This window comes from Podarcis muralis, chromosome 2 (assembly GCF_964188315.1).
Source record: "Podarcis muralis chromosome 2, rPodMur119.hap1.1, whole genome shotgun sequence".
Lineage (NCBI taxonomy): Eukaryota > Metazoa > Chordata > Lepidosauria > Squamata > Lacertidae > Podarcis > Podarcis muralis.
In genome coordinates, this window is record NC_135656.1 from 32,509,965 (window position 1) to 32,533,836 (window position 23,872).

The 23,872-nt window shown below is 44.1% G+C and overlaps 1 protein-coding gene across 1 annotated transcript in view; it reads right to left on the reverse strand.

Annotated features, from left to right (window-relative positions):
* The window catches only part of ABCC3 (ATP binding cassette subfamily C member 3), a 67,364-nt gene extending 44,011 nt beyond the window's left edge, over positions 1 to 23,353 (reverse strand). The window contains exons 1-5 of the mRNA XM_028716533.2: positions 23,010 to 23,353; positions 7,555 to 7,731; positions 4,036 to 4,161; positions 2,493 to 2,630; positions 129 to 254 (exon numbers count right to left, since the gene is read on the reverse strand). Of these exons, the coding sequence (XP_028572366.2) occupies positions 129 to 254; positions 2,493 to 2,630; positions 4,036 to 4,161; positions 7,555 to 7,731; positions 23,010 to 23,039 (597 nt within the window). The 5' untranslated portion in view covers positions 23,040 to 23,353. The remainder of the gene's footprint in view (positions 1 to 128; positions 255 to 2,492; positions 2,631 to 4,035; positions 4,162 to 7,554; positions 7,732 to 23,009) is intronic.
* Positions 23,354 to 23,872: the final 519 nt, after the last annotated feature.

The window sequence follows — 23,872 nt, forward strand, 5'->3', positions numbered from 1 at the left end:
TGGTTTGTTCCAAGACACCTTCCAGGAAAATCAGAGGATGTGGACACGCATTCTTAAATTAGCTTGGTTGCTGATCACAGCTCATGAGAAACTATGGAAGGCAGTCACTATAAGAAGGACTTACTTACAGGGTCTAAGTTAACCGGAGAGAAAAATGGAGGCTTTTCTTTAAGACACGAAAGAACCAACTCTACAAGGATCAGTGCCAAGTATAGATAAAATGTGATAATCCGAAATCTGTCTTCCATCGGGTTCTAGGGAGAGACACAAGATTTTGAGTCAATACACAAGGAAAGTGTTCTTCACTAAAGGTGCAGGGAAAGGTCAAATGGTTAATGAAAGGGGAAAAGTTAATGAGGTCAAAGGAGAAATTGGGTAAAACAACAGACAAATATAGTGCTGTATGTATATGCTCCCCTTGAGGGGAAAAAACAAATTATTTAATCAACTCATGGGGTGAAACACTGACGCTGTCTCCCTAGGACACTGATGAGGAAAAAGACCATTCGAGTAATAAAATATTATTATTAAAAACAAATATTTAATATTTCAGGTGGAGGTGGCTATTAAGCGCAAAGCCTAATAAAACTATTTAGGATCCTGTGTGATAATAAATCTTGCTCTGGTGCATTAGCTGTTTCCCACTGGAATCAACTGCAATCACCACCCTCTTCCTTTGTGAAGAAGTATGGAAGATCCTGCCTTCTGGGCTAGAAATCTGAGCCTCAAGGCCTCCCCACTTGGCCTGCAAGGCCATTTCATCCAAGCCATGGTCACCTGCCCTGCAACTGATGTCAAGGGCTTCCCAGGTGCCAAGCGTGGGGTTTGCAAAGCCCCTTGCCCAATTTTTCCCAAGCACCCATCAACCAGTTGATTGTTTGATGTTTGGAAAAGTTGGGGGAGCAGCAACATTGTCCAATGACATTCGTGGTGTCACACCATGGCCACTGGTGTGAATGAAATTTAACACGACATGCCAGTATATTGGTCAAAAAGTCACAGTTCCCTAACACAACAGGTGAAAGGAACAATAGAAAATGGGACAGGAGTACTAACATTAAAATCAGGAAAACTAATGTAATATTCTGCCATGTCTGCAGGCACCCTTAAGACTACAACTCTCATCAGCCCCAGCCAGAGAGGGGCAGGGGGCTGACAGATGCTGTAGTCCAAAATATTTGGAGGACAGCAGAATGGTGAAGGTTGTCATAGACATTCTAGACATATGACTCCCACCTTGTTGGATCTGAACTATTTTCTGATTCACTGCTGGACAAAATGCAAGGTGCTGATTTTGATCGTTAAAGACCTAAATGGCTTGGGCCTTGGATTCCTTAAGTACTGCCTTCTCCCATTATGTTCCATCCTGCATGCTTCATTCAACGTCTGAGGCCTTGTTCCAAGTGGCATTGCTGAATGAGATATGGCAGACAGCCACTAAGACCTTGCCCATTTTAGCAGTTAAACCCACTTTATGGAATGCTTTCCTTAAGGAGGTTTGCCAGGCTTTCATACTTTATTATTTCAGGCAGTTGGCCAAAACACGGCTGTTTCAGAAGGCTTTTAGAAGATTAGCTTCCCTAGATTTTCTTGCTCTAGCTTCGTTACCTCAAATGATTGATGATGTTTTTGTTTGTGGTGTTTGATTTTGGTGGCGGTGATGATACTGAATTTATTTAATGCGTTGCATTGTTTTTCATTAAGTGAGCTGCTTTGAGTTCACTTTGTAAGGAAAAGTGGGGTACAGGTCACTAAAGAAATAAACACAGAAATAAAATCTGAACACACCGGTTTTCATCCCAGTATCTCCTTTCAAAGACACATAAGACAAGAGACCTCCCTATCTTCCTGCCTTTACAGAGGAGCTTGACTTTCCTTCCTTTTCTCTGAGAAGAGGAAACACTCCTCTCTGCAGTGCAGTGTCCCCATAGCCTCCACTCACATTCACAGTCCATTAGCTTGCCTTTATTTGTATTTAGCACCCTGTGAATGTCCCAGTCTTGGTGTTTTGGAAGAGGCAGGCAGCAGAAAGTAACACAAGCTGCTCCACCCTTAACTCCCATTAGATCTACCTCTCCCCACAGAGTGCCATGCCATCTCCCTCCCTAAATACTAATTTGGGGAAAACATGTCATAAATGTACACATCCTGAATAATAATAATAATAATAAATTTTATTTATATCCCGCCCTCCCCAGCCGAAGCTGGGCTCAGGGCGGCTAACAACAATAAAACAGTACAAAAGTACAACATAAACAACATTCTAAAATCATTCATTATAAAAATTAATTAATTCAAGCCACTGGCAACCATTGGGCCAGAGCTCCGTGAAGATTGCCGAGGGAGGGAGTCAGGCTGTGCCCTGGCCAAAGGCCTGGTGGAACAGCTCTGTCTTGCAGGCCCTGCGGAAAGATGTCAAGTCCTGCAGGGCCCTGGTCTCTTGTGACAGAGTGTTCCACCAGATCGGAATAACATAGACACACCCCATTTACCTGAGCTGCAGTACCAATGATCTTGGACCGTAAAGGGCTCACAGCACACAGCACACACAAGAACCAGAAGATGATGAGAACTCCTGAGGACTGAACTCCATGAAGCCTCTCATACTGGATGAGCAACATGGCTAACAGCTGCAGAGAAAGTAATGGTGGAACACATGGATTACAGCTGTGAATGAACGAATGCCTCCTTATCTCTTAACTTGGTTTAAAAGCCTGGATCTGAAACACTGCTGTCGGTTTGTTTGTTCTTCCGCTTCCATTGGTCTCATGCACACCATTCATTCAAAGCGCTACGGTACCACTTTAAACACTCAAAGAATAAGGATGCTGAGAGTTGATTGGTGGCCTCTATTCCTTTCACAGAGCTACAATTTCCAGAGTCCTCTGTGAAGGGGGACTGACTGTTAAACCACTCTGAAAACTGTAGCTCTGTGAAAAGAATAGGGCTGTCCTAACAACTCTCACCATCCTTAATGAACTACAGTTCCCAGGAATCCTTGGTGGAAGCAATGACTGTTTAAAGTGGCATAATAGTGCTTTAAATGTATGGCATGGATATGGCCATAGTTCCGTTCCCTCTCCCCACCAAAAGAAAAAGCGCTTTGCTTTAGAACTAGATAACAGCATAATTACTGTATATATATAAAAATAAGGAAACAGCTTGTTTTTTTTCTCATCCAGGAAGACACGGCTATTGCCTTTTAACTCAGATATCCCACATTTGTGTTTTCATGTTCGTTTCCATCATACAACCTTTAGATTTCATAGAGGCTCGCTGAAAATATTTTTTGCTTTCTTGCCACAAAGGCAAGGAAAAACTTTGTGCAGTGCAGAACAGTAAAAATGTCCCTTCCTCCTTTGCTTATATGCAGAATTCTCCAGTGCTGACTTTTAAAACGTGAAGAGAAATAGACAGTATTAACTAGATGGAAAAATTATACCCTTTAAGGATACGATTGCTTCTTATTATCATTCAAATAATTATTTTGTTCAGAATTTGGCTGCTGTTTCAGAACTGCTGATCTTGTATAATCCAAGATAATATGACATATTGTCATATAACAGTAGCCCTGAGGACTCCACAGATAAATTAAGAGGATGAAGAATGGCAAAAGCAATTTGAAACACACATCTGTCAAAGTTCTGTCTGCCTCCTCTATGGCAAGGCCTTAGCTCAGTGACAGAGAAATCGCTTTGAATGCAGAAGGTCCCTGGTTCAACCTCAGACACCTCAAGATAAGGCTGGAAAAGACTCCTTTCTGAAACTCTGGAGAGCTGTTGCCAGTCAGTGTAGACAGTACTAAGCTAGAGGGACAAATGGCCTGGCTCAGTATAAGGCAGCTTCCTGTGTTTTCCCATAATAATTGCCATCATTCCCTCCACTAAATTTGCTGCTGATAACTGAACAGTCAATTCCACAGCCATCTCTGGGATTCTAAGAGGCAGCTACGCCTGATCTAAGAAAATTAATTCACATCACTTTTCAGCATTGACCCCCATGCAATCAATAACATCAACAGAAAGGCATACTGACCATTGTGATGCCAACAAGTAAGGGTGTAACAAAATATACAGGTGCTGGGGTTCTGCTCTGAACAATTCCATGGAAAGCGTAGAAGAGATTGGCCCAGCAAACACACCAAAGAACAAAAGCAAAGACCTTCAAAAGAGAGAGAGAGAAAATAAATTCATCTGCAAGAGTAGCAATGTATTCAGTCAATGTATGTATTCAAAGAACATTTATACTGCAGCATATTCTGAAAGCAGCCTTGCACGTTAGTCATAAAAATTACTAGTCCCTGCCTGCCCACACCTACACATGGCAGTTGTTTGTACAATATTGATGGCCTGAAGAGGAGAAAGAATTATAGAGTTGGAAGAGACCCCAAGGGCCATCTAGTCCAACCCCTTACAATGCAGGAAGATCAACTGAAGCACCCATGACAGCTTAAAAACCTCCAGTGAAGGAGACTTCACCACCTCTCATGGGAGTCTGTTCCACAGTTGAATAACTGCCAGAAAGTTCTGCTTGGTGTTTAGTCGGAATCTCTTTTCTTGTAACTTGGAGTATGTTTCCGGGCACAATTCAAAGTGTTGGTGCTGACCTTTAAAGCCCTAAATGGCCTCGGTCCAGTATATCTGAGGAGTGTCTCCACCCCCATCGTTCCACCCAGACACAGAGGTCCAGCGCCAAGGGCCTTCTGGTGCTTCCCTCGCTGCGAGAAGCTAAGTTACAGGGAACCAGGCCTTCTTGGTAGTGGCACCCGCCCTGTGAAATGCCCTCCCACCAGATGTCAAAGAGAACAACATCTACCAAACTTTTAGAAGACATCTGAAGGCAGCCCTATTTAGGGAAGCTTTTAATGTTTGGCGCACTATTGTATTTTAATATTTTGTTGGAAGCAGCCCAGATTGGCTGGGGAAACCCAGCCAGATGGGTGGGGTATAAATATTAAATTATTATTATTATTATTATTATTATTATTATTATTATTATTATTATTATTATTTCATGCCCTACCCTCCAGAGCAAGAGAAAACAAGCTTGCTCCATCCTTCATGTGACAGCCCTTTAGACAGTTGAAGATGGCTATCTATCTCCTTTCAGTCTCCTCTTTTCCTGGCTAAACATACCCAGCTCCCTCCTCTGCACAGGTTCCAGCTTGTCACCATCCTTCTTAAATCGTGGTGCCCAGAACTGGACACAGTATTCCAGAGGTGGTCTAACCAAGGCAGAATAGAATGGGAATATTACTTCCCTTGATCTGGACACTATGATTTGGTAATGCAGCCTAGAATAGCATTAGCTTTTTTTGCTGCTGTATCACACTTTTGACTCAAGTTAAGCTTGTGGTCCTAGATCCTTTTCACATGTACTACTGGCAATCTAAATGTCCCCCATCTTATATTTGTGCATCTGCTTCTTCCTGCCTAAGTGCAGGGAAAAAATGCACAGGTTTTTATTTGAGTTTGCAAGCATATGCTTTCTTGCTGCTCAGCCAGAGGTGATTCGTACTTGACACAGCCTACTGGCAATTGGCTATTCACAAGCTTGTCTTAGAGTACCAATATCCCATGCAGAGGCAACTACATGTACATTTCCAGACATGTGAGCAATGAGTGGGGACATGCCTGCACCAGGAAAATCACAGGGCAGATGGTTTGCTATTGCACATTTTGCGCAATATTTTTGCAAGTCCCATATCAATGACAGTGGTGTGATGTTCCATCTGCTTGCAGTACGAAGGAAACTATTTGTGCTGCCGTTCACTCTGGATGTGCCCTCCAACACAAGGGATGGAAACTACACAGTCAGGGTGCCAGTGCTTGGTATTGCTTGTGATGACAAAAGGCCAAACTCTCCCTTCGCAAACGTACATCACTCTGTGAACTTTAAATCTTCCGCTGGCTTAGGAGCTTAGCACATATCCTGGTTTTGGTACCAGAGCATTTATTTAGAAGTGGCAAATGGCACTGAGGTTAAATCTTTGTAACAACCCATCATTTTGTGAATTTCTTTTAACTGTTGCCACTTCTTAGAGGGTTGTATGCTTTTATTCTCTTGAGTTGAAGGGCACATCCAATGTGAATGGAGGCACAGCGTTTTCACGTGTTCACAATGTTCAAAAATCACCTGCTGAAAATCAACATGGTCACATGGTGCTCTTTGTGGATTGCTTAAGGGAAGTCATGAGATGTTAAATTTGCAGTGATCTGGAAGCACGTTGTTTCAGTGCAGCTTTAAAAATCTATAGAGATTTGGCTGTTGACTTCAATAAGTGATGGGCTGCATCCATCTAATAAATTGAATAGATTCCTCCTTCTCTTGAATTTATAACCCTGTCAAATCACGTGAAACTCAGCAGGAAACAAAAGTAACACCTGGGTCAAGAGATTTTCTTAATTATTAGCAACAACGCCACCAAAACAGAACTCTCCCCCCCCCCAGAGGACAGCTGAGATTAAAATCCAATTAAAAATGCATGCCCGTCACTTAATCATCCAAACGATTGCTTCCAAAAGTGGAAAAAGATCTTTAGCAGCAAAAACGGATAGCTGCACAGAGTGATGAAATGCAGTAGCGGAGTGTGCGGTGCAGCAGAGCTACCCTCCCGACACCAGCGTTGCTGCTGCTTCCCTGGATGGGGTTAGGCAGTGGCAGCAAGGTCAGGTCAGTGAGAGTGCAGTGGAGAGGGAAGCACTGCTGCCAATGCAGTGCTCCCACTGGTATATGTGTGCAGCCCTGACTTTGCTGCCATGCTGCCCCATCCAGGTAAATGCCAGTGATACAAGGTTGGGTGGTGTTTCCACCTCACCACATGACCTGCTTACGGATGGGAATGTTGAGTGAAAGGAAGGAAGGCTGTCTAAAGACCTAGTAAGTGTGCAGAGTCTGGGAGGCCAGAACTCAGAAAATAAGGAGTCTAGCTAACTACGCAAGTGGCAGAAGCTCTTCCCCCATTTTCTCCCACCCACACCCAGAACCTTTGGAAGGGTCTGCTCATGCTTTTGGAAGGGCTTTAGCTCAGTGGTAGAGCACATGCTTTGCAGGTTCAATTCCTGGCAGCTGTAGCAAATGCTCCTGCCTGAAACCCTGCGTCAACAGTACCCATCTAGAGGGACCAAGAGTCTGATAGGTATGAGGCAGCTTCTTATGGTCCCTTTGTTTAAACAAAACACACACAAAAAACAGCATTCCTCACCTTTGGGTCCCTAGATGTTGTTGGACTACAACTCCCATCATTCCTAGTCAGCATGGCTAGTGGTCAGGGATGATGAGAGCTGTAGTTCAAGAACATCAGGGGACCCATGTTTGAGGAAGGCTGCATCAGAGCAGTAAGTCTATCTTTTTCGTAAAGCCAAATTCCATGCTTCAAAAACTTATCTGACAGTACAAGGGTAATTTGCAGATTATCACAATCACGTTATTTCGTGACATTTTGAACGGAGGGCATATGATTAAGTTTTTCCCCCTAGCCATTTTCTCTCATTAGGCACAAAACTCTGCCCTTATCTGCAGTGTGTGTGTGTGTGCGCGTGCGCCGCATCTTACCGTTTTAAACCTGCTGAGCACAGACAGTACAATGTAGCCTTGGTTGTTGCATTTTAGATAAAGGAGATAAAAGGGCAAGATGCACCAAAGATAGAAGCACGGAACCCACGCCACAACAGTCATCTGGAAACATGGTGTTAGGTCTGGGCTGTCAGTGTGCAGCGTAAGGTTGGGATCCTGGAAAGGACAGGGAAAGCATTAGTGGACACAACAGGGATATTGACTGCTCCAAGCCTCTATCACAAACCAGCATGACTCTGACATGTTTTTCCCCAGAAGGAAATCCAAAGCCAAATATCCAAGCACTTAACGCCCTCTGAGCCTACTTGTACCATAATGCAACAATTCACCATATCAGCCCACATTCTCTAATGCAACACAATGCACTCTTTCATCTTAGCCTGACACACCTGATAACCTCCTGCCTTTTCATATCTCTGAGTGGAACTAGTTACACTCTCTCTCTCTCTCTCTCTCTCTCTCTCTCTCTCTCTCTCATGTGCAGCTGACTGCCTCTGCCACTTAATAAGTACTATAATATGAAGCCAGCTTGTGGGGTGGGAGGGGGTGCCTTAAACATTTTTTTCTTGCCCTAGTGGAAGACTATTCAAGGTCTTTCTTAAGCACCCAGAGCATATTGTGATATCACTGTGAGATGGAGACCTATGAAGATCCTCAGATAATGCTAACTTCTGGCATTTATTTTATTTTCATCATTTATTACATTTATATCCGACGTTCCCTTCGAGGAGATGCACGTGGTTCTTCCACTTTCCATTTTATCCTCACAACAACCCTATGAGGTAGGTTAGGTGGAGAGACAGTGAATGGCCCAAGGCTGCCCCATGAGCTCCAGTGCTGAGTGGGGATGTGGACCACGGTCCCATCAGGCCTGGTCTGACACCCTAGCCACCCCACTGACCTTTCATGGTACTAAACTAACTCCTCATCATGAGGTCAACTTCCTCTGACTCCATCACACAGAGCAGGAATGAGGAACCTGTGGCCCTCCAGATGTTGGGACTTCAAATTCCACAATCCCTGACCATTAGTCATGCTAGCTAAGGCTGATGGAGATTGGAGATTGAACATCGGGAAGGCCACAGATCCCCACAGCCTTGATGTAGATGATGCATTTTTAAAAAAAATACAATGGGGTAGAACTTTCTGCTAAATTGATGCTAGTTAAGTCCAATCCTATTAGAAGCCACTGGCTACAATCTGCTCATGGGTGGATTCTTTTGCACTCTGGGCAATGTTGCCCAACCCCTTAAATTAGAAATGAGAGTATATATGCCAGTTACACCTAAACACTGTGGTTGGACAATATAATTAAAAGGCTCTTATGAGTTCCCAAATACTGACACTCCCCGCAACTCTATTCTGACCTCTGCTCTGACCAATCTGTTTTGCTACATATTCCTCCTCCCCAACACCCTGTTTGATTCAAGGGAAGCAATAGTCCTACTCTATTCTGCCTTGGTCAGAATAGAGTTCTGGGTGCCACGATTCAAGAAGGATGTTGACAAGCTGTAACATGTGCAGAGGAGGGCAACCAAGGTGATCAAAGGTCTGGAAACAAAGCCTTAGGAGAACATTGGGTTTGTTTAGCCTGGAAAACAGGAGACTGAGAGGAGATATGATAACCATCTTAAAATATCTAAAGTGGTGTCCCATGGAGGATGGAGCAAGCTTGTTTTCTCCTGTTCGGGGTGGTAGGACATGAACCAATGGCTTCAAGTTACAAGAAAGGCGATTCTGACTAAACACCAGGAAGAACTTTCTGACAGTAAGAGCTGTTCGACAGTGGAACAGACTCCCACAAGAGGTAGTGCATTTCAGGGGGTTGGACTAGATGACCCTTAGGGTCCCTTCCAACTCTACAATTCTATTATTCTATCATTTCTCCCATCCCGCAGAACTCCAGGACTTCCTGGGTACCAGATGAATACCTTCCCAACCCTCTGGGAATCTCTTCAAGCTCCTCCCACCCTGCTTCCTGATTTAACCAGCGCCTCCAAGATATCTCCATGGGACTCATGACAGTGAATATAGTGGGTGAGTGGCATGTATAAAAGGACTCCTCTCTCTGTTCTGCCCCAATGTGGCTAAAGGAAAAACATGACGGGAGTTACATTGCACAACATTTGGAGGCGCACCACATTGGCTACCATTGGTGTAAGGACTCCCATCTCTTGACCATGAGGGAGAGAACTATAAGCAGGCAGCTCTGCAAACGAGGGTGAATTTAAAACCTACAAGCTTAACTCTCTCATAACCATAAATAAATCCTCCTTTACTTCCCTCTCCTCCAGTGAAGGTGAAAGGAACAGGAACAGAACAGGCTTTAGATACACCCCTTGTTTACAGTGCCATTTGCACTTCCAAGTGGAACTAATTGCACAGGGTGTAGGCTCCTTCCACTGTCTCCATTTCTATCACCACGGGGATTTGCAATTGCGCTACAGGAGGTGGCATACCAGGAATGCCACAGGTTCACTACAAGTCAGCCTATGGAAGTCTCAATGAAGGTGCATGAGGAGGAGGAAGAGAGGGAGATCATTCCCTTTCCTCAAGCCTGTATACTTAACATTCCTGGAATAATTAAGAAGATCAAAAATGACTAACTATCCTGATTTCAGCTGGATATGTGCAAGAAGAAAAACAGGGTTGTCCACTGTTAGTGAACTTGTGTGTTACAAGGATATATTTTTTTAAGTGACTGTTAAAAGCTATCAATGATACTCTGCTACATTACTAAGCCAAAAGAGGACAAATAAAGTTTAAATTAGATGAAAACCATATCACCAACTTCATTAAACAAAAAGAGAGCCGACTCAGAAACAAGACAAGAAATACACACAATTTGTTCTCAGTCCTTTATCTTAATGGTTGGGATATTTACGCAGCATTTATGTTATTTGCACAATAATCAAGGTTATTAATACTCCATTATATTGTCATCATGGGTTGGATGCAACTAACTAGTCTCACTAGCAGAAGCCAGCACAATGACTTTTACTAGCACAATGCGCCTTCTCCCCCATCTTCCCCCTGCACTACCCAATTGGGTTGGGAGAACCCTAAGTAAACCTCCTTTGCAGAATGCATTTAATTGGCGGAAAGATGCACACACGGGACTTCTGTAATAGTAATAATAATAATAATAATAATAATAATAATAATAATAATAATAACAACAATAATAATTTATTATTTATACCCCGCTCATCTGGCTGGGCCTCCCCAGCCACTCTGGGCGGCTTCCAAAAGAATATTAAAATACTATAATACATCAAACATTAAAAGCTTCCCGAAACTTTTAATGTAAGATGGGCTTAGTGACCTGTTTGGAAGCATTTCAATAATAGTCTTCCTGCATGCCCCTGATTGAAGCTAATAAGGGCAGGGAGAGGAGAAATGCAAAATATACCAGTAGACTAAGGGCTGCTTCATATACTATGCTGGAAAACACATATGTTTCATATATAGTAAATACAACTAGGAACCAGGGTCAACTGGGAGATCCCTGCAACACATTACATATCACACATATTTTAGTCATGTGCTTTAGAACACCAAACATTACATTTTAAGGTGTGTGCAATGTGGAAACATGGCAAAAATGCAATGCAAGATTTTTTTCTTAACAGTGGGGCAGTAGTCAAGGCTTGCAGTGACATTTCACAGTAAACAAGCTGCTAACCACACTTAGCGCACACCTGTGAGTCAATTATACACATTAGTCTCTTGGCATTCCTAAAAATCAATGCTAAACCTCTGCTAGGTAATAATTTTGGGAAGTGCTCACACATTTTGGAGCAAGACCCTGAAAAGGCAGTTTGCCCTTCATTCTTATTTTGCCCACACATGCTCCATTGATTTCTAAGTGCCAACCACCTGACTCATTTCCTTCAGAAACTTGTGCACGCAAATAAAACCAGGTCACAGATAAGAACATTATACCTTAATGCCTGAAATGGCATTGTCACAGCCTTACTTACTGAAGGCAGAGGTGGGTGGTAAAGAACAGTTGGGTTGCTGTAAGAACAAGCTCAGCTTTTCTAAAATACTGTGTGTGTGTGTGTGTGTGTGTGTGCGCGCGCGCGCATGTGTGCGTAGGATGTACATTGGTACATGTCCAGTTTGTACATATATGCTTTGGACCATAAAGAAGACGTTAACACCACAGTGTTTCCTATTATTTTGAAAAACCCCCCACACCCAACCACAGAACTGGAAGCCCATGAAGCCCGTGTGGCAAAGGCTTCCAGTGTATAGCAGCATGCACTCAATCCCCAAGCACAAGGAAGTGCTTGTGGGGAAACTGAAATACCCACTTCATACTCTTCAGCTTCTCTCACTTGGAAAGAAAGCTATGAATGACAACGGAGACTAGTCACTAATGTCCTAAAACAAAAACAAAACCCTGCCATTAACAAAACTGATGACACTTAGCAATTGTGTATGTTTGTTCTGACTGAACTGTGTTTGTCAACAACAATAAATTGTTGATAATAATCACCACCAACTAAGTTGGACAAAAGCACTCTTGACCGCACCCATCACCTGGGATTCCAGGTTCAAGGTCAGATCCAAAAGCACCCTCCCAAACTGAACCTGAGTTTTGAAGGGGTTTGCTCTTCCATCTCAAACAGGTTGGAATTCTATCCCCAAATCGGTAGTTCTTTCCATCTCCATCTTGTTTGGATGAAGTGCCAATTCGCTTGCCATCATCCAGCACATTACTGTCTCCAAGCAATGGTCCAGCATCTCAGCAACCTCCTTGGAATTTGATAGAGATCCTGATGATCTCTCTCGATAGTTTCATGTAGATGTTCAGCAGCATGGGAGAGAAGTTGGAACCAGGAGGAGTGCCATAGGTCAATAGCCCTATGTCAAACTGGTATTTTCCAGCATCACCTTCCAGGAAGGTTTGGGAGCAGAACAAGACTCTGCCCCTTTAGAATCACCCCATCCAGGTGGTCCAAGAAATGGTACTGAAAGCCATTGAGAGGTCCAGCATAACCAACAGGAATGGACTTGACATTCTAGCCCCTGCCATAGATCATCCACCAGGGGGGACCAAGGCTGTCTCAGTCCCACAACCAAACATGAAGCTGGGCTAAAAGAGATAAGCTGCTTCATCCAGGCCACCACATACTTGAGCATCTTACTCCTGAATGAAATAATAGAAAATGCAACAAATGGTGCTTTTGAATGTGGCTGCACATCTTCATTCACAAAAAAGGATGCATCTAGTCAATTCAAAAAGACGTTGACTGAGAAACACAATGCAGCTGAGATGTGTATGTAGATGCACATTCACCTCCACTGGCAGTACATGATAGATTTCTCTTGCTGGATTTGGGCAGTTTATTGAGGGATGGAGGCAGAAGTTAAAGAAGCTTAATGTATGGAAAATCAGTCCATTTACTTCTCTTCACTGCTAGTGCTCTAGAGATCTTGTCATGTCTAAAATGTCCCATTGCCTAAAGTACTTAATGGGCAAAACAAACCTATCCCATTTTTTCCTATTTAACTCGCTGGATTGAATGATCAAACTGGTATAGAAATGTAGGAAACCTGGGGCCATGGAGTAACCTCTTTTCAATTTTGGGCTAACAAACTTTGCGCTAAGCCAGCACAAAATAGGCACCTTCTGTTTCTATAATTCCCCTGTCATCTACATCATACAGGCTTGCTCATTAGCAATAAGAGAGGCTGTTGTGCTCCAAGAAAACCATTGGCAAGAAGCATCAATACTGCTTGGATGATCAGCCCACCTGGCAGGTGATAAGAGTGATCAAGCCAGACAGATGGATTTTCTTTGCCTTGCCAACATCACAACCAGTGGGTGGTGAATTATGTGCCAATACAGTATCCAAAAACCACAGACCATTTAGTGTAACTCAAGTGGCTTGAACAGCCTTTGAAACATTCGTTCCAAGTGCTGACAACCTTAATCAAATTGTACACCCAATCTTACGAAGAGCATTTGAAGGGAGTAAAAAATAAATATGATAGAGGTTCGAACAACACAATTTGGTGGAATATTGCAATGAGGATCTACTCTGCACAAACACTGCAAATATGTTCAAGTGTAAATCTGATTCATCTAACTGAGCTTGACTAATTTACGTAGGACTGTAATTGGCATGCCATGAAGTTTGTTGATTGAAACCCTAACTTGGATTTTAACATCTGGCCATGGCACATGGATAGGCACTCCAACCTACAGGATATTATTATTATTATTATTTACTTAATTGCATGTAACTCTGTTGCTGTCACACATATTTCTAGTGTTATATAACAAGGTTTCTCACTCACAACAGAAGAATTAAAAAGCACTAAAACATTATGGCTTAAAAATAAGATTTACTCTGCAATAAGGGACATAAAGCAACCCAGCTAGAAAATATTTTATTCCCTACTGTGTTTTGATATAATAGCCAATAAGCTGATTGTTCTGGATGCTGACTCAGCATCCTCAATGCTGATTAAAAGGCTACAGTTAGCAGCACTTGATAAAGGGGGGGGGGAATCCTCTGCCTGGACCACGGTGGGAAATCTCAAGCCCAGGAACCAAATTCCAGCCCTCTCTGTTTTGCCTCTGGGACTCTCGACACCACACTCCTCCTCCGCTACACCTTTTCTCCCTCAGGGCCACCCACGGACCTTGCTCCACACCCTTCTTGTGTGCTTTTACCTTGCTGGAACAAGTTCTTGAAGTCTGATAATCCCTCCCACTTGCCTGAATGGAGGAACAAAAGAGGTGCATGTGTAGAATGCACAGTGTAAACATCGAAAGAACCTGTGGGAGAGAGGCCTTCTGCAAAGTACTGTGTCCCAAAGCATTTTCAGCAGTAATTTTTCACAGGCAAAACACTTCATATATGCATTGTTAAGTTCAAGCATTTTAGTGTCTTTCTCTTTCTCTTTCTTTCTCTCTCTCTCTCTCTCTCTCTCTCTCTCTCTCTGCTTGTGTATCTATATATATATTAATGTGATGTGATATAAGAATTGCCCGCACAGTGTGGTTAGTTGTCACATAATCATCTCAGGAATTTGAAGTGAGCCCCAAAGCAAATGAAAAAAAATAAAATCTTAAGATAATTAGATTGCTCCAGGCCAAGTTTCTGCCCTGGATCCTTGCAAGAGATTTTTATAAGTAATAAACAACTCATTTGTGGCCTAAAAGGGTACTGAGGCTATACAGTTCCAAAGAAGCAAACTGATCAGTGATTTCCTCCCCCCCCCCTTCCTTGCACAGGCCACATGGTCAACTGAGGCCACAGAACAGGTGGCTCCACGCAAAGCAAGAGGATCTGTAGGTGTTACTCACTTACAAGACTTAGCTTTCATTGAAGACTTTTTTTTGTACAGACTTTTTATGCACAAAAGCTGGAGAAGAGCATAATCCAGCTAGGAACTGCATTCTGATCTGCAAACAAGTCTGGGAGTGTCAGGTGCAAAAAATGGATCAAACATCTTCCTTCTCCACCCCATGGCAACTAGCAGCATGGGTGCTCAATTTCTGCCTGAGAAATGCATTCTGAATGTGCTCCAAAAGACTCTGCCCAAGATGCCTGAAACATTGACCACAGAAGATAGCAACACTATACACTACTGCGGGGGCGGGGGGGGGGGAGAGAAGGACATAATTACAGTATATACAGTTAATCTCGTTCATTATACAAATGTATTCTGACCTGATGCGAATTTCCCACCAAAATTGTTAGGCAGTGATGTAGATAGGGTGTGGAACTGGTCTTGCAATAAACTAAGCACTGTGTTGGAAGTGGTTTGCTATTTCCCAAAATGATTGTGCCAACATGACTAGCAAATCCACAACAGTACAGAAATGCAAAAGCCTATTCAGGATGCAGAGGCAGTTTCAACATACCTCATCCTCATCAAAGTTACTTTATGCAACATGTTGGTACCAAATTAATGATGTGGGGATTCTGAAGCTCTGTTGTTTTCCTTTACTGCTTTTCACTATTGCACAAGCAGAATTATGCTGGGTCTGGTATAACCTTGCAACACCTCTTTCTTCTCTTCCCACAGTTCATTGCTCAAACTCCAGGATTGATTGGTGTCCTTTAGCTTCTAATAGTTCTCTTGTTTTAAGTTGTTGTTTGTTTGTTTTACATTTCTGGCTACTTGATTTGTATTTATGGTCAGATATTCCAGTATTGCATGGACATGTGTTCTGGAACATGCCCAGCACAAGGCAGCTAGGATGGCAAGGGCTTTTGAAAACCCAGCCCTATGGGGAATGGTTGAAAGAGCTGGGGATGTTCAGCTTGGAGAGGAGAAGAGAAGGTTAAGGGGAGGCACGATGGCCATCTTTGAATGCCTGAAGCGATGTCACATAGAAAATATTCTCTGTTTCTCCAGAGGGCAGGACCAAGGGATTGCAGGGAAGTAAATTTCAGCTAAATGTTCAATTAATGAGTTCTGTCAGTAGAAGCCCTGCACAAATATTTCTGCTTGTGCAATGGGGCTTTCTCCCTTCTGTTTCCCCTGTGTTTCCTGTACCGCCATAATTGGCTCGGGATGTGTGTGTGTTGTGAGAACCCCCAGAACAGCATGCAGAGGGAGAAAGGGGTTTCTTCCTCCTGGCAAGTTGAAAAGCAGGTATTGATGGAATTATTTCTATAGCTGTGCACTGAATTCTTCCCCTAGGCTGTGTACATTTGTTGTTGTTTAGTCGTTTAGTTGTGTCCGACTCTTCGTGACCCCATGGACCAGAGCACACCAGGCACTCCTGTCTTCCACTGCCTCCCACAGTTTGGTCAAACTCATGCTTGTAGCTTCGAGAACACTGTCCAACCATCTCATCCTCTGCTGTCCCCTTCTCCTAGTGCCACCTATCTTTCCCAGCATCAGGGTATTTTCTAGGGAGTCTTCTCTTCTCATGAGGTAGCCAAAGTATTGGAGCCTCAGCTTCAGGATCTGTCCTTCCAGCGAGCACTCAGGGCTGATTTCCTTAAGAATGGATAGGTTTGATCTTCTTTCAGTCCATGGGACTCTCAAGAGTCTCCTCCAGCACCATAATTCAAAAGAATCAATTCTTCAGCGACCAGCCTTCTTTATGGTCCAGCTCTCACTTCTATACATCACTACTTTAACTATACGGACCTTTGTCGGCAAGGTGATGTCTCTGCTTTTTAAGATGCTGTCTAGGTTTGTCATTGCTTTTCTCCCAAGAAGCAGGCATCTTTTAATTTTGTGACTGCTGTCACCATCTGCAGTGATCAGTACCGTTAAAGCACATGCCCCCACCCCTCTAAGAATTCTGTTCACTGTCGTTTGTTAAGGGCTGCTAGGAATTGTAACTCTCTGAGGGGTAAAACTAAAGGCCCCAAAATTATTTGAGGGGGAAATGTGCTTCAAATGGTATAGTCTGTATTGTACACAGCCCGAGAGATAAGCAACTCATTGTTCAGAATACTGCTTCTTCACATCTAACCCTGCTTCTAACTCCACCCTATATGGAAGCAGGCATATTTGCATCAGCATCTCCAAGCATCACCTTGCAGAACAGGAGCAGCACCTTTCTTGAAAGAGAAAGGCAACTATAGGTCAAGCCTAGAAAAACGGTCCACTCTGGGGGTGGCAATTGAATTAGCTTGTGGATTTACCAAACAAGAAGAGGCACTTACTGATTTGATCAGAAGGCTGCTTGTAAATTAACTTTCACAAAAGCCAGTCATTTCATCTAGAACTTTCTTACCTCACAGGATTCCTGAACAGTTGAGCAATCCTTTCTCTTGGGATGATCAACAATGTATTAAAAAACTGGAATGCACCTAATAAATGTTGGTTACATAATTTCCAGGTTGTTCTGTATGCAGGTCTTGGCAACAGTGTTTATGGGGAAAGTTCTTCCTATTTACTAACACCTTTGCTTTTTTAGGTACTTCTCTAGGATGAAAATTTCTAGATTAATCAGGAAATTTAGTTTAAATCTAATATTGCTGTGAAAGAGATGTCCAATAGGGGACTCCACCCCTTTCCACTCACATCAATTGCATTATATTGTGATGTCATTACAAACATACACTCTCTGTACTACTACTTCTTTAGCTCTTGATGACTGAACACAAAGAGTGCTCACTAATGGTTCATCATCATTCTGGGGGCTCACTAATGGTTCATCATCATTCTGGGGGGAAAGTGACAAGTGGGGTGCTACAGGGTTCTGTCCTGTGCCTGTTGTTTGTTCAATGTCTTTATAAGTGACTTGGATGAAGGTCTTGAGATTATGCTCAGCCAATCTGCAGACGCTACCAAACTGGGAAGGGCAGCTAATGCTGCAGAAGACACAATTAGTATTCAATTTGACCTTAATGGATTGGAGAATGAGTCAAAACCAACAAAATGAATTCCAATAGGGACAAATGCAAGGTTCTGCACCTAGGCAGGAAGAAATATAAGATGGGGTACACCTGGCTTGCCAGTAGTACATGTGAAAAGGATATTGGGGTCTTAGTAGACCATAAGCTTAACATGAGTCAACAGTGTGATGCAGCAGCAAAAAAGATAATGCTATTCTAGGCTACATCAACAGAGGTATAGTGTCCTGATCAAGGAAAGCAATAGTTCCACTCTATTCTGCCTTGGTCAGACCACACCTGGAATACTGTGTCCAGTTCTGGGCACCACAATTTAAGAAGGACGTTGACAAGCTGGAACGTGTGCACAGGAGGGCAACCAAGATGGTCAAGGGTCTGGAAACAAAGCCTTATGGGGAACTGTTGAGAGAGTTGAGTATATTTAGCTTGGGAAAGAGGAGACTGAGAGGAGATATGATAGCCATCTTCAACTATCTAAAGGGCTGTCACATGGAAGGTGGAGCAAGCTTCTTTTCTCCTGCTCCGGGGGCTAGGACCCAAACCAGTGGGTTCAAGTTACAAGAAAGGAAACTCCAACTAAACGTCAGAAATACCTTTCTGACAGTAAGAGCTGTTCAACAGTGGAACAGATTCCCATGAGAGGTGGTGGACTCTCCTTCACTGGAGATTTTTATAAGCAGAGGTTGGGTGGCCATCTGTCATGGGTGCTTTAGTTGAGATTCTTGCATATCAGAGGTTGGACTAGAATATCCTTGGGGTCCCTTCCAACTCTATGTTTCTAAGAGGGGTTTTTATTAAGCAGATACAAAGAGGGGAGCGCTACCCTTCTATTTCTAGACAGAACAGCCTTTGTAGAATCTACTTTTTGTGTTACGGGCTCCATTGCTTTCCAGTCTGACATACTAAAACTGAGAAAGCGTTTAAAGCTTGCACAAAACTGTTCCGCCCAATATGAGGCTAGCTCCCACTAGCCTGCAGAATACTATTGGCATAAGAAACTTTTATATGCATTAAACAAATAATGTGGCTGTCAGTGTCAACAAGAAGTACAACACCGCAGATCAAGACACTCCCTAAACAGGGGCAAAGGTAAAAGGGATTGTTCTCATTTTCCTTTTGAAAAGCATCATCTTCTTCTTTTTAAGACACTCCCTTTAGCCAGCGGCTTACTATCTAGCTTTGGAACCAGAGTGGTGTTGTGGTTCTTCTGAGTGTGGAACTAAGACAGGAAAGAACTAGGTTCAAATCTCTACACAGCCGTGAAGCTCACTGGGTGACCTAGATCAGTCACTATTGCTAGGCCTACTCTACCTCACTGCTTTGTTGTAAGGGTAAAAGTGCATGGGGGAACCTTGTCCACCACCCTGAGGAAGTGAGAGATAAAAATGATAGTAAGTACAGTGGTACCTCGGTTTAAGAACAGTCTAGTTTAAGAATGAATTGGTTTACAAACTCCGCAAAACCGGAAATAGTGTCTTGGTTTGCGAACTTTATCTCGGTCTAAGAACGGAATCCGAACGGTAGAAGGGCACCGGCGGCGGGAGGCCACTTTAGGGAAAGCTCGCCTCGGTTTAAGAACAGTTTAGGTTTAAAAACGGACTTCCGGAATGGATTAAGTTCGTAAACCAAGGTACCACTGTAAATAAATCTTAGAGTAGTCCGAGCAGAGTGGTTACTCTTTAAGGAGGTGGAGATTTTCCTCCAAACCAATAATGGAAATGAAACTAAAGTGTTTTGTTTTTGTTTTACTATGGATACCCAAAGAAGCCTCTTAATAAGAAACACGAACCACTCAACAGCACAGCACACAGTGTACATCTGAGAAGCACATACGTATCTGTTAAAAGGTGAGGCAGCATACTGCAAATTCACAGAGCACATGTGTAAGACTCCAAGAGTATTCCGTTAAGTGGCGAACAGAATGGACTTATCTTTGTGTTAAACTTCTGCTGGGCAGAAGACAGTAGCTACAAAGTCTCTTTGAACCATCAGACACAAAGAAACGCGGGGACATAATGAATTTACGCATTGTGGTAAAGGTAGTTGGGCAACAGCTGACTTTCAGAAGGGCTGTGTTCCAGCAAGAAGGAAAGGACTGGTTGAATGTGGTGTATGGGAGTATGGTCTGCAATCAGTCCTACAATACACAGGATTGGAACCACCCTTGTACAGTGGTACCTCAGGTTAAGAACTTAATTCATTCTGGAGGTCCATTCTTAACCTGAGGTACCACTTTAGCCTCCTGCTGCCGCCACCGCGCAATTTCTGTTCTCATCCTGAGGTAAAGTTTTTAACCTGAGGTTAGCGGAGTCTGTAACCTGAAGCATCTGTAACCTGAAGCGTCTGTAATCTGAGGAACAACTGTACTGATATCATGTTACACCTACATCAATGCATTGAAACACTTCCATTGGAGGCAATGGAGAGCCGCAGCTGAACAGCCCCCCTCCCATGAGAGACGGGGGAGGGGAGGGGGAGGAAAGAGTTCTAATCAACTCAGAAACCAACTGGAGAGCCAAACCATACAAGATCCATGATAATATATCCCAATATTTTATTCCCAAATTAAAGCAGCCACTGATGGTTCCAATTATAACTGGAGCATTATCTCTGGAAAGGGGTAATGCTTTTCCTCAGTGCTGTTTCCCCATTATATCTAACAGTAACCCCCCAGAGTTACTATTAGCCTTCGGAAAACAAGGTGCTCACACCTCTAATAGTGCTCCTGAATATAATCCATTTCTTCTTCTTCTTCCCCTTCCCTGCCATTACGCTGCGGAGTGGAGAGCTCTCAAACGTTCATAGAAAGGGCCCGGGTTTGACAAGCTTATTTTCTGTTGTGCCTAAGAGAACAAGTCCATCGTATAGTTTCCCACACCTGCAATCTGGTTGTACAGTCCAGACAACAGGAATTCTTCCTCAACCATAGCGGGTGATAACTAGGCCTATGCAAAGCATCACTTGCAATAGTAATTGCATGACATATTTAATTTGCATAAATAATTATGATTGCAAAATCATTGGATTTTTTTGTACAGACTTTCCAAAACGTAAATCTTTGAATGACGAAGGTATCCTCCTTGAAATCTGAAAAAGCGACTACAAAAGCATGGAAAAAACCATGAGAAAAGCTAGGTAAGCAATGCCAGCAATACATTATACAGTAAAACCAGTTATTACAAAGCACTATACAGCATTGGCCCTCTTGATGCTGCTGTGCTCAAACTCCCATCAGCTCCACCCAACATAATCAATGGTCAGGTATGATGGGAGTTACAGTCAGCCATAGGCTCTCCATCCATGCTATACAGTTATAGCATGCCTCCAGGGCAATACATCACAAACTTGCTTCTGCAAATCAGTGACCTACCATGGACACAAAATATACACAAATGTACATGTATATATTTCCACAGATAACCATTTCTATAACACACAAAAATTTAGGCTATGGACCAAAATATGCTAATTAGGGCAAAACTCCCATTGAACTCAATGGGACTGTATATAATAAAGCATTTAAATTTTGGACAAAGGTGCAAGAAGATTCTCTTCTCCTGAAAAATGCTCAGCCTTACTCAGTTTTGTAATTTGTGTCAATCTCCATTTCATTCCTCTGGGGCACAATGTATCTGACAGAGTGAGCCTGCATGTCTGCTCAGAGGTAAAAGCCCATTGAACACAATGGTGCTTCCAGCCATAGTACATAGGTCTAGGAATGCAGCCTGTGATACTTCCATTTCTGTGGAGGGAACAATGAATTGCTGCACAATAAACAGCTGTATAACAATATGCTTTGGTTCCCTCCCCCCCCCCCAAAAAAGCAGGACCCAGGTATCAACATACATCTTCTAGTGGACAGAGATATTCTCCAGGGCTGGAATGAGTAAGACTCCAACTTTGAAGAAACAGCCACATGCTCTAACAGCCTCTAGCAATTGCCTTGCTCAAGCTTGTGTATTGGTTTTGCCCAGCATTACAATGGTGTGGCAGTTAAGGGATTGAAAAAATACCTGTCTAGTCAGGTTTGCAACACCAGGGAGTAGCCTCACCTGCCCTTAGAAGTCAGTAGGGAAGAGGTTTTCTTTTTTTTATTCCTATAAAAATGCAACTGTTTTACGGTATGCCAACAACGTGTCTGAGTGCTGAACACGTTCCCAAGTACTTTGCTTCATCGATTCCAGTGGGCATGAAGGCACGTGCATCTGTGTGAGCAGTGCTGCTAGTTTTTAACCCGGCAGAAATATGCCAGCACGTGCCATTCATGGGTTTGAACCTGCCTCCGGCAAGTTTTTGCTTTGTCCCTCAATACACAGGGACTGTTGGCATCCATCTGTCTCGAAAGACAACGGAGGAGCGCGCCTTTGGGGGATGAATTGCAACATTTCATTTCGGGTCCACGCTTGTTTGATAATACGCTGAGAACTGAGAAAGATGATCCCCCCCCCTCTTTTCTTTTCGTAACCCCATTATATTTTACTTGGAAGTTTTGGGATGCGTGAGGCAAGTCATCTCCGCGAGTTTCTGCCGTCCAGGTTGCGAGGTTCCACGTGTAAGCGTAACTGTGCTCATCTACTGCAAGGCTGCGCCTCCGACCAGGTCTGCTAACCCACATCGCATAGCTCCTGCCTTTTCGCCCTCGGCAACCCCCCTCTGAGGAGTTTGCATCCCCGCGTCATGCTGCTGGTCCACACACACCTCTTAACTCTTTCTCCCTCTTTTCGGCTGCCTTTCTCCACCCCAGACTCTGGAGGCAATCCACCCCCATCAAAAACAAGAACCCATCGGCAGGAGGAGAGTTGCGCATGCAGAAACTTAGGGTCTCCCCTCCTCCCGACCTTTCCATGCCCTTTAAAGTTCACTGAAGTGCCCGAAAGTTGCAGCCGGGCGATGCCCGATGCCCGTGTTTCATTAAATGATCTTCCTTTCTTGAAACAACAGACATGCTCTGAAGGCAGATGAGCGGAAACTCCCTTGACTTCCTTACTTATTTGGGGAAAACGAGAGGGATGCGCTGGCCTCCGAGGGCCACCGGGTGATCACGGATTGTGCGGTGGCGGCGGCGAGGAGGCAGGAACGCTTACTTACCCAGAAACTGGATCCGCAGAAGGCGTCCATGGTGCAGCGGCCGGCCAGAGCAGTCTGGCGACCGTCCCTTTCGCCGCGCTGCCTCCGCTTCTTTCTGAGCGGCTCCTGGCTCGCCTTTTGCTTCCCTTCCGCCACGCTAGGGCGGATGTTTGCCTCGCACGGAAAGGTGGGCGGGGAAGGGCTCGCCCAGGCAGTGCCGGCGCCAGGCTGAGCCGCGACAAGGCTGGCGGGTGGGGGTCTTTTACTGCTGCGCTCTTACTAAACTTCCCTTTTTGCGGACCAGCTCGGGCAAGGCCCGCGCCTGGAAGGGAAAGCGCGCGCGCGCCGTAGGAGGGCGGTGGGTCGGTGGATGATCGGGCCTCGGCGTATGAGGGGAGCGAGGCCACGGAAGCCCGACCAGCTGCTGGGAGACTTGGGCCCTCTTGGGTGGCTGGGCGGTGCTCCGTGGTACACAGCAACACACCACCTTTTCCCTCTCTGCAGTGGGGCAGCTAGGGCTGGACCTCGAGCGGGGGGAGGCGGAAAGGGCCAAGGACCACCCATCCGCGAAAGACCCACCCAGAGAGCGAGCGAGCGAGCCAGGTGATATGGATACCTGCGAACAGGCCCCTCCTCAATACCTGGGACAACATGGGCATCCTGCCAGGACCCATCAAACCTGGCGCTGGCTGCCACAGCATCCTTTTTCAAAAGCAGTTTATAGTTAGGGGACAGCTGGCTGGGCATGTACTTGGTTATGTACAGTGTTGTGAAGTGTTTTTGTGGGGCGGGGGCTTCCTTTGGTGAAGGAGCCAGGCAAATTTGACAGCGAGTTAATGGGCTGTAAGTTTGTTAGTATAACAAAGGAAGTGGCTTTGTGCCAG